General features: G+C 55.5%; 1 protein-coding gene across 4 annotated transcripts in view; it reads left to right on the plus strand.

The window, feature by feature from the left end:
• The first annotated feature begins 890 nt into the window (after positions 1-890).
• Positions 891-16,226, plus strand: part of PPP2R5C (protein phosphatase 2 regulatory subunit B'gamma) — a 131,363-nt gene continuing 116,027 nt past the window's right edge. Inside the window, exons 1-3 of one of the 4 annotated variants that reach the window (XM_039251167.1) lie at positions 891-1,018; positions 1,837-1,902; positions 15,637-15,799. In XM_039251167.1, coding sequence (XP_039107098.1) covers positions 992-1,018; positions 1,837-1,902; positions 15,637-15,799 — 256 coding nt within the window. In that variant the 5' untranslated portion in view covers positions 891-991. Of the gene's footprint in view, positions 1,019-1,300; positions 1,425-1,836; positions 1,903-15,636; positions 15,800-16,226 lie in introns of those variants that run through there. The other 3 variants (XM_039251165.1, XM_039251166.1, XM_039251168.1) reach the window with 3 other exon arrangements.

The raw sequence follows: 16,226 nt of genomic DNA on the forward strand, positions 1-16,226 counted from the left end.
AAATAAAATCCCATTGGCGCAGCTGAAGCCCGGCCTGTGGGGCGGGGCCGACACGGAAGGAAGAGGGAGGGCCTCGGGGCGGGGCCTGGGCGGGGCCTCGGGTCGGGGGCGGGGCCCGGTGTCCCGGCGAAGCTGCCGTTAGCGCGGCCGCGGGCTTCCTCAGCGGGCCCTGCGCTCCGGCGCAAGGGCGCCTTCGAGACTGGGGAGCGCCGCGGCGGCGTGGAGGGGGCGAGGCCGGGAGGTCGCCGTTCACGCCAGGCCACGTCCCGCCGGCTGCAGAAGTTGTTTCCATCCGTTTCAAACGTGGCTTTTCCACGCCTGACTTGCCCCCTGCTCTCTCCATCCTGCACCTGCGCCTCGCGTGCCGGCCGGCCGCCGCCGATGCAGCCCCACGCTCCCTTCCCAGACCGGGCTCGGCTCTCCCGGCCGGCCCCCCGCCGCCGCCGCCGGCGGCGCACCGGGACTGCCGAGGCGGCCCCCTGGAGCCGGCGCGCTTCAGGGGAAGTGGGGGTGGGACCGGGGCCGCGCGCAGGGGCGGGGCTGCGGGGGGGGGGGAAGAGAGCGTTAGGGCACGTGAGGGCGGTTCGGCCAATGGCGGGGCGCCTGGGGGCCGGCGGGGCGGGGCCGGCGCGGGGGCGGGGCGGGGGCGGCGGGCCGGGCCGGGCCAGGGGGCTGGGGGAGGGGCGGGGCGGGCCGGGGGAGGGGCGGAGAGACGCCGCCGCCGCCGCCGCCGCCGCCGCCGCCGCCGCCGCCGCCGCCGCCGCCGCCGCCGCCGCCGCCGCCGCCGCCGCCGCCGCCGCCGCCGCCGCCGCCGCCGCCGCCGCGAGCCTGGAAAAGGGGAAGTGCGAGCAAGCCAGCGACTCAGTCCCCGGCGGCGGCGGCGGCGGCGGCAGCAGCGGCGGCCGGGGTTCGCGACGGCCGGGGCGGGGACCCTGCTGCTGCTGCTGCTGCTGCTGCTGCGGGGGGCAAGCGGAGGCGGCCCGCACCAGCCATGCCGAATAAAAACAAGAAAGAGAAAGTGAGTCCGGGCCCGGGCCGCCGGACCGGCCGGGGCGGGAAGGGGAAGGGGCCGCGCGGAGGGCGGGCGGGGAACTGCCCGGGAGCGGGGTGCGGCGGGCGCAGCAGCGCCGCCCGGGCGTGGGGGCGGGCGTCCAGACCCGCACGGGCCGGCGTGCGGGGGAGCGGCCGCCGTGGGGGCGACGTGGGCGCCCGGCCCCGGGCGGCGCGCGCCGTGGGCGTGAGAGGGCAGGTGCGGCCGCGGAGGTGGTTGACCCAGCCTCGCAGACGCCTGGGAGGGACCCCCGGGCCGGGGGCAGGGGCGCGAATGGACCCGCTGTGTGCCGGTGAAGAATTGTCTGCGCTCCAAGCGGACGCTCCCGGGCTCTGAAATACTATTATTATCCTGGGTGGCGGCGGGGATGGCCGTGAGTGTGCTGCGTTGCATTTGGGGGGGGGGGGGGGAACGCTTCTGTTCCAGGTGTAGCTCTGTAGCGTCTCAGAATCACCCCAGAAATCCCGGCTCGCGGGCTTAGGTGGGAGGCCAGAAAGGGCTACAGTGTGGATCTGAATGTGGGTTTGTCTATTTCTGCTTGAAGTTTTCAACGCCAAATACAGATCAGGAAAACAAAGGAGGGTCTGAACTGCGGGGGGGGGAGGGTGGGGGGGGTCACATCGCAATAAACGACGTGAGGCAGAATTTCTTGGTGGTACTGATTAAAATGGTGAGAAGTTCTAGTTAAATGGCATAAATCCGTTTTTAAACTGCATTTGGGGTTAGCTGATGTTTGGCAGTCTAAAAATTGAGAAGTCTAATTGATTCTGCTTGATGTTTCCCAGGAATCACCAAAAGCAGGGAAAAGTGGAAAAAGTTCAAAAGAAGGACAAGACATAATAGAATCAGAGGTAACTGCTCTCATATATTCCCTTTCTGTTTTGTCATGAACACCTTTTGACTAAGGGCAGGGAAACAGGGTGGTAAAGAAAGCATCAGGGTCTGCTGGGGTGGTGGTCCTGCATGAGACTTTCTCGGCGTCTCCTTCGTGCCCTGAAATATTGGTTCTGTAGGGTTTTACTGTTTCAGTCTGGGAAAATACAGATGTGTTTCTAGAAGCTGCATCTGTGCAGCTGGTATTTCTAAGTTCAGACCCCCGCCTCAAATGTAGCAACTCTCCTGCAGGGACTGATTTCACCACTGTCATTCGGGCTCCCTGTGGCTCTCAGATTGTCCCCAGCCCTCCTTCACCAGCGACCTGGTCCCTCTCGGCAGCCCCTCTTCCTCCTGTCACCTTGCCTTTCTCTGGCCAGGCCTCTGCCGCACGTGTCACACGCTCCCTCTTCGGTTGATGTCTGATCCCCTTAGCCTGTTTTCCCCGGAGCATCGGTACCGTGCAGTTTATCTGGTTCGGGCATGTTTATACAACCTCCTCTCTTCCACATGTGTTTTCTGTCTGCGTGGATCAGTTGTGACGACTTCTGTATCTCACCCTCGGGCTCCTTGAGCAGCAGCCCAAAGGCTCAGGGAGGCTCGCATCTACCTTGTGGGGTTGAGGGTCGTTCCTTTGACACTGTTTAGAGCCTGTGCAGACTTAGCGCTCTGCCTCGTCTTTTCTCCGCTGTGACGACTGATTGACCTGGGGCACCTCGGGCTGAGGGCCCAGAAGCTGACTCCACCCAGGCAGACCTAATGGGCCCGTGAATCAAACCACTTGATTTGGTGTCCCGGTCTCCAGGGCCTGAGATCATCGAGGCCCCTGGTCTTATCACAGATGACATCAGTTTGTAAGGGTCAGACCTTTTCCTGTAAGTCAAATTAGAATGAGTTCAATTCTGTCTGAAAAACAGTTAATCGGCAATTATCCACCCTGAGCTTTTTTTTTTTTTTTTAAGTGCCAGGGTTATCTTTCCCTTACTGTGTGGTGCATCCTAAGCCTCCGTCCTCTCCAGCAGGTGGTTTATTCCAGCAAAATCTGTTGCCCTCCCCAGAGCAAAAAGGAGAAATCCCAAAAAGTTCCTTAAATAGCTAGGGATTGTTTGTGCCAGTCTTTCCCTGCCCTTTGTTTATAGCCGACAATCAAGTTTTACTGTGGTATTCTCTCGCTTTTGACCTATTTCCGTGTCACTCTTTGGACTAGATTGATTTAAATGCAACGTAGCCATTTTGCAAGGTGGATGCTTTTTCTTGCATTTATCGAGTTTTCTTCGCAGCCACTAAGGCTTCCGGTGCTCCCCCAAACGTTTCTTGAGTCCATGCCTGTCTCCTCTCACGGTCAGTGTGTCACAAAGACTATCAGCGTGCGTCGTTCATTTATTCCCGTTCGAGCAGAAAGAACCCGGCTGGAAGGGTGGGTAATGTTAAGTTTGAACCTGAACCATCCCTCGGCGGTGCAGAGAGAACCAGAAGCACTCATGAGTCAAATGCGTGTTTTCAAGGTGGATTGGAGTCCTAGACTGTCCGTTGCTTAAGACTCTTGAGGTGTGGCCCTCCGTGCCTGAGTGTGATGCTCCACGTGTGTTTTTGTATTTTTTCTAGTGCTACTAGGAGCTGGAGCCACAGAGCTTGAATTGCCACCGAAAAATACTGAAATGGTGGGCCGTTCCTCATAACGACAGCAGAGCCAACATGGCACACTTAAGCATGATGGTTGGCAGAGCCCGTGTCCGTGATTTTGCAGAAATACAGATTGGGGCACTGCAGTTCGCCTGAACTTTGCGTTGAGCCTGACTTTTTTTTTTTTTTTTTTTTTTTTAATCGTTGCCTTTCCTCCTACGTCTTCATGTCGCTCCTTCACCTCTGGTTCCACCCACTTACCAAACATGATTGACTCAGGTGCATTAAACCCTCATTCTTTTCCTCTCCTGTCAACGCCGCTCTGAACTTGAATGTTTTAACCTGAACAATTCAGATAGGACTGCCATTCAGGGCTGCTTTCCGGACCCGTTCAGCCTCCTATCGCTTTCACGGGCAGGTCAGCCTGTGAACTGGCCTGTGTCGGGGCAGCTGCCGCATTCAAGGCCTCACAGCTTGAGAGGCGGGTGTACAGGCACCAGTCCAGGGCAGGGTGACCAGGCTTGGGAAGTAATCCCAGCAGAGGAAACCTAAAAGAACTTGGCCTGCGGTTGACTAGCCTAGCACACCACTTCAAGACTGGAAGAGGTCCTCATACTAAGACCCCGGCTGCCCATGACCTAGCCTTGTGGAAGACAAAGGAGCAAGTGGCTTACACTGCAGAACACTTTTTGGTTAAACAAAAGAACGCTCGGTGCGTGGGGTCTGCAGGAAGGAACAGGAAGTGCCGCCGTAACAGATCATGAGGGATAGAGCGGTAGGGGAAGGTGTTTCAGCCCGGGGATTAGATAGTAAAAATGCTGACTCCTGATTGCCATAAATGATGTCAGCTAACTTCTGTGGCCCTGTTTCCTCACCCCTAAAAACACTTGGTGAGTTTCTGATGTGGCCATTTTTAACTCTAGGGGACAGATTGATTAGGCATGACCCACAAGTTCTCGAAAGACGTTTTCCCTGTGAGACATATGGCAGAATATATCTTCCAATGTAACAGAGTATTGTTAAGGCCCTAACTGCTGCTGTGCACATTTGGCTTTTTTCTAGAAACTTCTACTCCTTGAATGACGTGTGTTGGTACTTTTGTTTGTTTTACTCGCTTTCAAATATGGTGTTTAAGTTTGACTTCTTCAGTTGTGCCCTGGAAACAGTTTCTGCCCAGTACTTTCGGGTTTATTTATTTCACCGCGCACTTTGAAGGAGGGAGGCTCCCCGGGAACTGGAAGTTGGAGAACTCGGGAGGTGGGCTGAGGGAACGCAGCTTTGAGCAGCCGTTCTCACTGTGACCTTCCGAGCTGTGGAAGCCTCGTGAAGCACACTTGATGAATATTTAGAATCTTAGTAAGTTGCTCAGAGATTCCTAAAGCCCATTTCAGACGATCAAGACCATGCTATAGTACTAATTGTTTGTAGTAGTTGTTTTACTATGTATCCTTTGTCCAAAGTTCTGTTTCAAAAGCGTTGATGCTCTTTGTCAAGTGACTTGTTTCAAGCACATTAAAGGTTGTTTGCGTGTTGTTTTTTGGCTGTGTATTTTGCATGTCCTGCTTCAGCTTAGTTTTGTTTGAAAATCTCTACAGCAAGTCTTTTTTTTTTTAAATGTTTTACTTATTTCTGAGAGAGAGAGAGAGAGAGGCAGCATGAGCAGGGGAGGGTCAGAGAGAGAGGGAGACACAGAATCTGAAAACAGGCTCCAGGCTCTGAGCTGTCAGCACAGAGCCCGATGTGGGGCTCGAGCCCACGAACTGTGAGATCATGACTTGAGCCGAAGTCAGACGCTTAACCGAATGAGCCCCCCAGGTGCCCCACTACAGCAACTCTTAACATAATATCCGTTGCTGAAAAGAAAGTGGAACGGGTCTTCTCTCCAACCTGTTAGCTTATTTTGATACTTTCTACCTTTAGTAACAACTTTTTCTCACATCTGCCCCTTTCCATCTCCTCCAGCCCCCTTTGTGTTGCACAGAGGGCACGCAGCTGTAGCAGGGGGAGGCACGACTTAGAAATTAAAACTACTTCAAAAATATGACTCCATCTAATAATAATAATGACACCCATTCCACGGTAACGTAAATTCACACATTGATGAAAAACGTCCTTTCAAGAAAGTTTGACTTCCTAGTCACTCGGCTGTGTTTTAACCTGAGTGTTGGAGGACAGTGAAAGTGGTTTGTTGGTAGGTGTATTTTCCAGGGGAGGTGGCTGTGATTATCACCGCTTGAGACGGGAGTCCTCACCTCCTCCCCCAGAACACTGGAGCCACTGTCCGGGGGCTGAATTCTGAGCTCGGGCCGCCGCTGGGGCCTCCGCGCCGCGTTCCCCATCATTCTCTTCCCACTTTTTCCCCACACAACCCTAAACGGGACTCCAGGGAAACTCAGAACCCAAAAGACTAGCAGTTTAAATTTTTTTTTAATTCATATGCAACTATTACGTTGGAGTGGAATTCCCTACTTTTAACTGCAGCCCCTTGGCTCACTTTCCCAGCTGTCTGCAGCGTGTTTGCTGAAAGCCTGGTGATCAGGAAGGACAGAGGATCTGCAAAGGGGGTGATCAGCCGGGGGTTGGAGGGCATGTGAGTTAGGACGGGGTGCCGTGAGCTCCCCGTCCCTTCCCAGTGCCTACCTTGGCTCTGTGTGACCGAGTGACAAGTGCCTCCCAGGTGAGCTGCGCTGTGCTGAGCAGGCACCACGCTCACTGCTGTTGATGGACCAGATGCTTCCCCACGGGGCTGCCCTGTGCTCTGTGCACCATAGAATATTCCCCAGCAGGTGCTGGGAGTCCCCCCCCCCCGCAGCTTTGACAATCCAAAGTGCCTCCAGACATGGCCAGATGTCTCCTGGAGGGCAGAATGGCCCCCGGTGAGACCACTGTTATAGAAATTCTCCTCCACAAAGTGTGAAGTATGTATGTTTGCTCGTGAATCATGCCAGACACACATGCTTCCTTTAGCATAGCAGTGCTCAATCCAAAGGAGCATCAGCACCCCTTTACATGCTTAAAAATTACGATCCCCAAGAGCTTTTATTTAGCTCAGTTCTGGTCCATACTTGTGTTAGAAATTAAAAGTGAAATTTTTGAAGTATTCATTAATTCATCTAATAGTAACACACTTGATACATGTTAACATAAGTAGTCTGTGTTTATGGGAAATAACTATTCACAAAAATTCACTGAGAAAACTGGCATTGTATCATGTTTTTGCAAATTTCTTTAATGTCGGCCTTAACAAGCTAGCTGGCTCCTGGAGTCTGCTCCTGCGTTCAGTCTGTCTTCATGTCACGTGTCTTGTAGCCTGTGGAAAAGTGACATAATGGTGGTTATGAAGGCAAATCGTGTCTTCGTGTTCTCACAAAAGCACAGATCCTAGAAACCGTCTACGGGACCCCCAGGGGTCCCCAGCCTCGCTTTGCAGGGTCCCCCTCCTGTGCTCCTCGCTGCTGGTCTGAGTCTCTTGGTCTTGTAAGTTTCCACTCAGGCTCCTTTCTTCTGAAATTGAAGGGAGGTGTTCCTCACCCTCTCATCCGCATTTTCCCATCTCTTACGTTTGAATAGCAATTATTGGCTATACCGGGTATTTATCATCAATACTGCCTTGGACGACTTTTATGTGCCCTGGCTCGCCTTCCTCACTTGAGGACCGCAGTTTAACTTGATGCTCCGTCGTACTTGCAACATAAGTGAGGACCCGGAGGCAAACGATGTTTGTTGGTGGATTTTAAAAGTGCTCAGGAAGAAGGGGAGCTTCTAATCCGTTAGCTCGTGGGGTTTTCCAGTTCCGTAAACTGGAAATAAGGTTTAAATAAGGTTTCCAATATGATTTTCTGTGCTTTGCATTTTTTATTTTGAGTTTATTTTGGGAATTTTCCTCAGTAGAATATACACATATAGTTAACCCTTAAACAGCATGGGGACTAGGGGTGCCAATACCCCCCCACATACTCAAAGTGGAAAATCTGTTGTATAACTTGACTCCCCCAGAATTTAACTACTCATAGCTTACTGTTGACTGGAAGTCTTACCGATCCCATACACAGTCAGTCAACACACATTTGGTATGTTATAGTTATTATATTCTATATTCTTTTTTTTTTTAATGTTTATTTTTGAAAGAGAGAGAGGAACGCAAGCAGGGGAGGGGCAGAGAGAGAGGGAGACACAGAATCTGAAGCAGGCTTCAGGCTCTGAGCTGTCAGCATAGAACCCAATGTGGGGCTCAAACTCATGAACTGTGAGAGCATGACCTGAGCTCAAGTCAGACACTTAACCGACTGAGCCACCCAGGTGCCCCTCTATGTTCTTACAGTAAAGTAATCCAGAGAAAAGAAACTGCTAAGAGAATCATAAGGAACAGAAAATACATTTAAGCACAGTGCATTTTTTTAAAATTGTGTATAAGTGGGCCCACACAGTTCAAACCTGTGTTGAACTATATATTTTTAGAAACATTTTATATGTTTTCTATACATACTAGAAGGAAAGTTTGGTTTTGAGCATCTTGTTCTGTGCAAGCCCTGGGGAAGAAAAAAAGGATACTGTCCTTGCCTGTTAAGACCTTAAGTATTGACTGCTTCTGTTACTGATGAAGCGTCCTGGGCACTCGATAGACTTAGGAGTAACCCGGCCCCCACCTGCAGCTCTAGAAGCTCTGGGACAAGAAGGAGCACGTTTCTTATAAAAACCCAAGTGGAGAAAATAGATGCTTTAAAGCCCCTAAGCACACACAGGTTCACCATTAAATTATGGAGCCCCAGAAAGCAGGGGGTGGGGGATGCGGGGGTGTTGCAGGTGAAACAGCAGGTGCGGCGGCCAACACCCCCCTCCCTCTCCAGGAGAAGCTCCACTACATGATAAGTAATTCTAGAAAGAGTCCAGCCAGCAAATTACACGAAGCAGATTGTAAAGTGTGTGAGCTCGCGGCGGAAGCAGAATTTCCGTGGTCCAGGGGTGTGGGGTGAGCGCAGGCTGTAGCCCCGCGTGTCAGGGCGGAGAGCCCCCCCTCCCCCCGCATCCGCTGCGTGAGTCAGGCTGCCACCAGCGTGAATCACAGTGATATTTCCCCAAGTCACAGGGAGAATTCACGTGAAGGATTTCAACTATAAAAAGTCTCCCACAAAACGTTGGGTGGCTGCGGAGGGAGGTTGGGCTCCATGGCGTCTGGTTCGGCAGCACGTAGGGAGCAGTGATCTCGCATCTTCCTGTTGGGGCCTTGCTTCTGGTCGGGTCTCAGGGAAGCAGTCTGCCCACTGGCTTGCTGTCATCCCCGTTCCCTCCACGTGGGGGAGTGAAGGACAAGCCCAGAATCAAGGGGGGTGGGTGGTATTCGTTTGAAGACTTTGGATTGTTCCTTCATCTTAAATATTTTATTAGGATGAGATTCAGCGTGGCTCTAAAGGGATGGTAGCTCTGACCTCCTGCTGTTTCTGCCTGGTGGCGACACTGAAGTCCCCGGGGTGCTAGCCGTGAGCCACATGTGGCTCTTTACATTGATGAAAATCAAATTAATTTAAAAACTCAGTTCCTCGGTCACACTAGCCGCATTCTGAGTGCAAGGGACCCACGTGTGGCTGGTAGCTACGCTGTTGGACAGCAGATAAGGGACATTTCCTGCTTCACAGCAATTTCCGATGGGTAGAGCGGCCTCAGACGCTGGCAGTGTTTTCCAAAATAATTCCAATTTGAGTGTGTAACTTACCTGACATTCGTCAGCTATTACCTTTTTTTTTTTTACTTATCCACTTTTGAGAGAGAGCGTGAGCGGAGGAGGGGCAGAGAGAGGGAGACACAGAATCTGAAACAGCTCCAGGCTCTGAGCTGTCAGCACAGAGCCCGATGCGGGGCTCGAACTCACAAACCGTGAGATCATGACCTGAGCCAAAGTCGGACGCTTAACCAAAAGAGCCCCCCAGGCGCCCCATATCAGCTGTTGCCCGTGGCATAAAATATGAAATTAGATGGACGTGGATGAAGTCAGGGAAAAGAGGATGGTGGAAGAGAAGGGAATTGAGGGGTGAGAAGGAGGAGGCCCTGCTCACCACTGGTTCACCGCTGCCTGAGTTCTAAAGACCCGTGTCGGAGACCTGGACGAGGCTGCGCTCTCCCGTTGAGTGGGCCTGGGGGGACCCAGGGGCCGCAACATCCTTCTCGTCTTCCTCTTCAGACCTTCTATCTTTATTTGTTTTGGAGGTCGAAGCACACGTGGTTAGAAAATAAAATAGTACACGGGGCCCCTGGGTGGCTTAGTCGGTTGAGCGTCCGACTTTCGCTTAGGTCTCGCGGTTCGTGGGTTCGAGCCCCGCGTCGGGCTCTGTGCTGACTGCCAGCTCGGAGCCTGGAGCCTGTTTCAGTCTGTGACTCCCTCTCTCTCTGACCCTCCCCTGCTCATGCTGTCTCTCTCTCTCTCTCTCTCCTAGTAATAAATAAAACATTAAAAAAAAGAAAGAAAGAAAAGAAAATAGTACAGAAACTACTCTCCCACTCCACCTGCCCCACTCTCGGGCCCTCTCTGCTTGTTAGCTCCACGGCCCAGGTCCACGGGAAGCAGTGCTGCATGGCAGAGGGTGGGCTCTGGAGGAGGGGTCCGTGACGGGGTGACCTTTCTCTCTCCCTAAGTCGTCTTCCTCCCTTCAGGCCATGCTCTTCCCCTTTGCAGGCTTCCCTCCTGGTGACTCATTCATCCACAGTCACCCAGCAGGCTCTTGAGACCCTCCTGAGGGCTGAGTGCCATCCTGGGTGCTGGGGGCGGCGGCAGCATGCGACACAGCAGGACACAGGCACTCGGCAGTTTGCTTTCAGTGAGTGCCAGGGGCGCGAGTGTCTGTACGGGCACTGGCAGCATTGGGTTTGAGAGCATCTCCCACTAGGCAGAGCAGTAGTCCTGGGGCGCTCAGCATCAGTAGCGCCCTCTGGTCACTGTGGTATCAAAACAGCACTTACACGTTTCCAGAGGCCGCTTCAGGTGGTCAGGGATGGACTCCCCAAGGAGATGATGTTAAAGATGGTACCTGAATGTGAAGAAGGAGCCAATGGTGCAGAGATCTGGGGAAGAGCATTCCAGCCGGAGGAAGCAGCGAGTGCAAAGGCCCTGAGGCAGAAGCGAGCTTGTGTGTCCACTGGAAAGAAGGCCAGTTTGGCTGAAGAGAAATAAGGGTGGCTTGAGCGGGAGGTCACAGAGATAGGCAAGGGCAAAGAAGGCCCGGTAGGGTCTTGTCAGCAGCCGTGGCAGGATTTGATGGAAATCCATTGAGGTGGTTTGAGCAGGGAAGGAGGATGATCTAACTTAAGTTTTTTTATTTAGAGGGAGAAGGAGATGGAGAGAGAGTATAAGCATGCAGGGCAGGGGCAGAGAGGGAGGGAGGGGGAGAATCCCAAGCAGGCTCCTCGCTGTCAGTGCAGAGCCCTATGCCAGGGTTGACCTCACGAGCCAGGAGAGCTCGTGAGCTGAAATCAAGGGTTGGATGCTTCACTGAGCCGCCCAGGCGCCCCTGACTTAAGTATTTCAGAAGATCTCAGCTGCTGCTGTGTAGGAAACAGAGAGGCAAGAACGGAAGCCGGGGGCCACTGGAAATAGGCCCATCAGATGCCAGGTTTCTGCACAGGAGAGGTGAGGCCCCGGCATGGCTGGCCCCGGGTGCTGGACTCCGGCGGACTCGTCAGGTGACCGCTGGCTTTACAGGCCCGAGCTGAGCACACGCTCTTGCGGCTTCCAGCCCCGAAAGCCCAGAATTCTGAGAGCTTTGCGCCAAGCGCCCGCTCCTGCACTAGCAGCCTTAGTTTTTTCTACTCAGCCTGGTTTCTTCGGAGACTATCTTTCTTGCCCTCGTAAAAACCAGAGGCTGACTATCACAAACGGCAAGGCGTCCCAGGACCACCTGCTGAGGAATGGCCTTGCCTCTTAGTTCCCTCCCTCTGATCCAAGTGGCTGTCCTTAATGGTAGCCCCAAGCTTTCAGATGAACGTGTTCTTGAAAGATCTTACGAGGCTTGGGGCGCCTGGGTGGCTCAGTCGGTTAAGTGTCCGACTTTGGTTCAGGTCAGATCTCATGGTTCATGGGTTCGAGCCCCGCATTAGGCTCTGTGCTGACAGCTCAGAGCCTGGAGCCTGTTTCAGATTCTGTGTCTTTCTCTCTCTCTGCCCCTTCCCCACTCATGTTCTGTCTCGGTCTCAAAAATAAATAAACTATAAAAAATTTAAAAACAGAAAGATCTTACAAGGCTTGCAGATGCGGGTTTTTTAGGCTGTGTGTCACATGGTGTCTGGCACATAGTGGTGGCAGTTCGTCATAAAGTTGCAGAAGGGGAGGATTTTGGAAGGCGTTGGAGAGTGAGATTGCTTGGCATCTGAAGTCCAGGGACGGAGCAAGGTCCGAGTCTGGCTCCGCTGCTTCCTGCCCGATCCCAGGAGATGGCCCTGCACCCTGGCTGGGGAAGGACATGCAGTGCCCTGGTCCTGGCTCAGGATGGCATCTGGACACGCTGCGTTTGGGGCAGGGGCTTCCACGGACTGTCGGGGGCACCAGGAGAATTCTGTGTGGGCAGTGCCCTCCCCCCGCCGGACGCCGGTGTTTGGAGCTGAGGAGAAAGATGCGCTCAGAGCATCTCTGCTTCTCCACGCCTTGCCTCTCCCTGCTGCTCAGGGAGCCCTGCGGGCCACGCTCCGGAGGCCCAGCCTCCCTTCAGAGGGCTTCTCGCCGGGACCTCCGACGCCTGTGCACGGGGAAGGCCGCCAGATCTCTCCCCTCCCCCCACCCTGTCCTGTCCACCCTCTGTTCTGCGGTCACTGCACACCACGGCCCAGATCCTGCTCTTGGCTCAGCTGTCCCTCAGCCAGGCCTCCCCCCCCACCAGCACGCAGCAGGGGCAGGCCCCCCACCCCGGACAGTCCGAGGTCTTTCCCGTGACACTCTTGCTCCCGGCCACCTCTTCAGAGCTGTTACGGACGCTCCGGGCCTCCCCACCTGGGCCTCAGCCCGCCGCCCACAGCGCCCTCAACAGCCTCCACCAGCCCGGGGGTGCCGAGGCCGCCGCGTTGCATGGGTTGGCCTCCTCCTCCTCCTCCCCGAAAGCCTTTCTTCCCTCAGCCCCCCCCCACGTCCCCCACCTCCGCCCGCTCTGAGCTCCTCTGCTGGGTGGTCTGGCTCGTTCGTGACTTCCGTGACTGGATGGTGACTTCCAGGTTCGCGTCCCAGCTCACACGCCAGCAGCACTGCCGGGCGGAGAGGGCAGCCGAGGGCGGGCAGGCGGCGGCCAGGACAGCGAGGACGGAACTCAGCCGTTGTCCGCGGCAGGACGAGGGCGTCATGGGGGTGTGAGGGTGGGCGTCACCGTGTCCTCTGGGACCAGCGTGCTCACGGCCGGGCTTCTCTGGCCGTTTCTCCCCGTCGCGGTGACCGGCGCCACCACCTGCCGGTCACCATCCTGGGGTGGCTGACGCTTCCGTGTGCAGCCCGGGCGACTAGCTGAGTCTGCCTTCTCCCCCTTCTCCCCTGTCCCCCGTGGTCTACACTGCAGCCTGCGGGGCCTTTCCAACAGGAATACCAGTTCACCCTGTCAGGCCCCCCAGCCCCCTGCATGGCTTCGGCCTGCCCTGTCAGGCGAAGGTCAGATTCTGGGCTAGTCGGCTCTGCGGGCGCCCGCGGCCCCAGCTGTCCACACCGAGCCCGCCCGAAGGCGGTCCCCTCATGCACACGGCCTCAGGGGGGCCTGGCGGGTACGGGACATCGTGGCGTTCACGCGCTCCTGGGCAGACATCCCACGGGGGACCCCAGACGGCGACGGGCGGGCGGGCGGCCGCCCACGCTGCTGACTGCGCTGCAGGAAGGCCTCAGGGAGCCCCCCAGGGTGGGCGGGGCAGGGGCTGGGGCCCGAGCGCGGGGCTCTCAGGCCACAGTTACGCCCACGGGCTGAGAGTCTTGGGAGGTGACTGTGGCAGGTTGGCCTGGGTGGCGGGACCAGGTCTTCCTCCGGAGGCTCACTCTGCCCGCCCCGAGGACAGTGCCCGGGGCAGGGGCCCAGCGGGTCTCAGGTGCCGTCCTGCCCTCAGACACGAGGAGCCTCCCGGCGGCGTGGGTCCTGGGGAGCTGTCTAGACGTGCGGAGTCCATTCCGTTTTAAGGGTTCTCCCGGCGCCCGGAGGTGCCCGGGGGCCGCACGTGTGCCCAGTGTCCTCAGGGTCGCCGTGTGTGCAGCACGGGATTCGCCCAAGTAAACAGGAGGTGTCAACTCTAACCTGCCGGACACACGTGTGTATAACTTAACGTTTAAAACAAGTACGTGGCTTGGACTTGAGGAGGAGCTGTTTGTGACGGGGAGAGGACGGGGGGGGGGTGACAGGGGAGGGCACGGGGGACGGAGAACTAGGGCTTCGGGGGGCATCTGTGGAAGCTGAGAAGAGCAGTTTTAACTTGGGGAATCCTGAGGAGGAATAGGGGTACAGATGGGTTTTTAAGGAAGACTAGCTTTCGTGACCGGTTGGAAAGAATGACAGATACTGAGGACGAGGTCCAGGAAAGCCCATTTTGAGGAGGAAGCTCCTGACTGGGGGGGGGAAGGGAGCCTGGGCCCTGGCTCCCAGCTCTGAGTCGCTTGTGCCCACGGCACCCATATCCTGGAAAACTCCTCCCAAGTATCCTTAAGCACCTCGTTTATAAACAAAGCTGCTCAGGGTGCCTGCATGGCTCCGCCGGTTAAGGATCCACCTTCGCCTCAGGTCATGATCTCACGGGTTCGTGGGTTCAGGCCCTGCGTTGGGCTCTGTGCTGACAGCTCAGAACCTGGAGCCTGTTTCAGATTCTGTGTCTCCCTCTCTCTCTGCCCCTCCCCTGCTCATGGTCTGTCTCTCCCTCTCTCCCTCCCTTTCCCAAAATAATCATTAAAATTTTTTTTAAAAAGATTAATAAAAATAAAGCTGCTCTTAACCTCTTAATAAGAATTTCATTCAAGAATGAGAGCAAATAGCTGGGGTCTTAAGTTGGCGTGAGCTCTTCTAGTTCAGTGTGACTGGAAGACGTTTGGTGGGTTCCTGCTTCCAGGGTGAGTTCCGTAGGCTTCTTACAACCGCACACGCGCACCTGCGAGCACCTTCCTGCAGGTGCGGGAGGAGCGAGCAGGCTGAGAACCTTGACGGTCGATGCCTGGGGGGCTCTGCACACGCACGCACCCCCCCCAGCTCCCTGGTCGCTCGCCCCCGTGGGCCTGGGATGTAGGGACCCTGGGCCCTGCCGCATGCGCCCCCGTCACTACCCGCCCCCCTTGGGTGTTTGCATACCTGCTTCTGTCCTTGCAAGGCAGCCCCGCGCCCTCGGACACCCCAGGCTGTTGCCATGCGGTGCAGAGATGGACGCAGGAGGGGAGGCTAGAAAGGAGGGTGTTTCCTGAGGCTCCAGGGCCAAGCGCTCGAACGTGGCTCTCGCAGATTGCTCAGGGCTGCGGGGCGCGCAGGCAGAGAAGCGAGGCATCTGCTCTGTGCGTTGCCCGTGGCTGCTGTACAGAGGACCACAGGCTGCTTCTTACACTTTTGGAGGTCACAGGTCGACAGCGGGGCCACATCAAGGTGTCGGCATGGTGGCTTCGTCCAGGAAGCCATAGAGGAGAACCTGCCTCCCAGCCTCTGCCAGCTTCTCAAGGCCTCCTGCACTGCTTGGCTTGCGGCGCCTTCCTCTCCGTCCAGGCCGGGTGGCTTCTCCCAGGGCCTCTGACGCTCTCACCTCTGCTTTGTCCCCTGCTGCCCCGCCCTGCTAATCCAGGCTCCTTACCTCGTCACGTCTCCAGAGTCCCTTTTGCCAAGTAGGGAGAACCTCCCGGGTTCCTGGCATTAGGATGTGAACATCTTTGGAGGGTCGTTCTCATCAGCCTGGATGGTAAATGCGTCTGGGAAAAGTTTGAGGGGAGACAGGAGAATCCCTTGAAACCCAGCATTCCTAGGGGTGGGATGGGGCGCGTGAGGAAGGAAGTTCACGGCAGGGCGGACGGGTCCGCCCCAGGGTAAAAACCCCCATGTATTTTCCAGATTCTAATTGCGCTGTGAGATACAACCATTTGACATATGCCTCTGTCTTTGTTTTTATTTTGGAAACAGATTTCCAGTAGGAAAAACAACCTTCCTGCTACCCCGTCTCCAGCGTCCAGCAAAATAAAAGTGCCAGCCCCTCAGCCCATAGTGAGGAAGGACAGGCGGCAAAACTCCTCCAGGTTCAATGCCAGCAACAACCGAGAACTTCAGAAACTGCCGTCTTTAAAAGGTAATTGCGGTCGTTTGCTTTTAGAAGTTTAGGTGTGCCCATTCCAGGGAGGAGTCGAGTTTTCATGGTTTGCCAGCCACTCCTTCCTCTGCTGCGTTTATAGTCCGTTAGGGTCATCTTCTCTGTCGAGTTTTGTTTTGCGTTGTTTCTGTTTAATGCCATCAGCAGAGTTGCCCCAGTGGTATTTCAGATCGCACAGCTGTTTAAGGTGGAAGTGTGGTCACACACGCATGTTCTAGGCGTAATACCCTAAATGTCTTCGTGTGAATCGTAAGCAGGCCAGCTGGTACTCCCTTCGAGGACTTCCCTCCCGTACCTGTCACCTTTGAACTCTAGCAATTCAGAAAGGAGGCTCTGCGGGGAGGGTAGTTGTGAAACCAGCAGTGGGGCCGCCTCCTGGGTTTCCTGGCCTTGGAGAAGCGAGAAC

The sequence above is a fragment of the Hyaena hyaena genome, unplaced genomic scaffold, assembly GCF_003009895.1.
Source record: "Hyaena hyaena isolate Hyena2069 unplaced genomic scaffold, ASM300989v1 scaffold_386, whole genome shotgun sequence".
Lineage (NCBI taxonomy): Eukaryota > Metazoa > Chordata > Mammalia > Carnivora > Hyaenidae > Hyaena > Hyaena hyaena.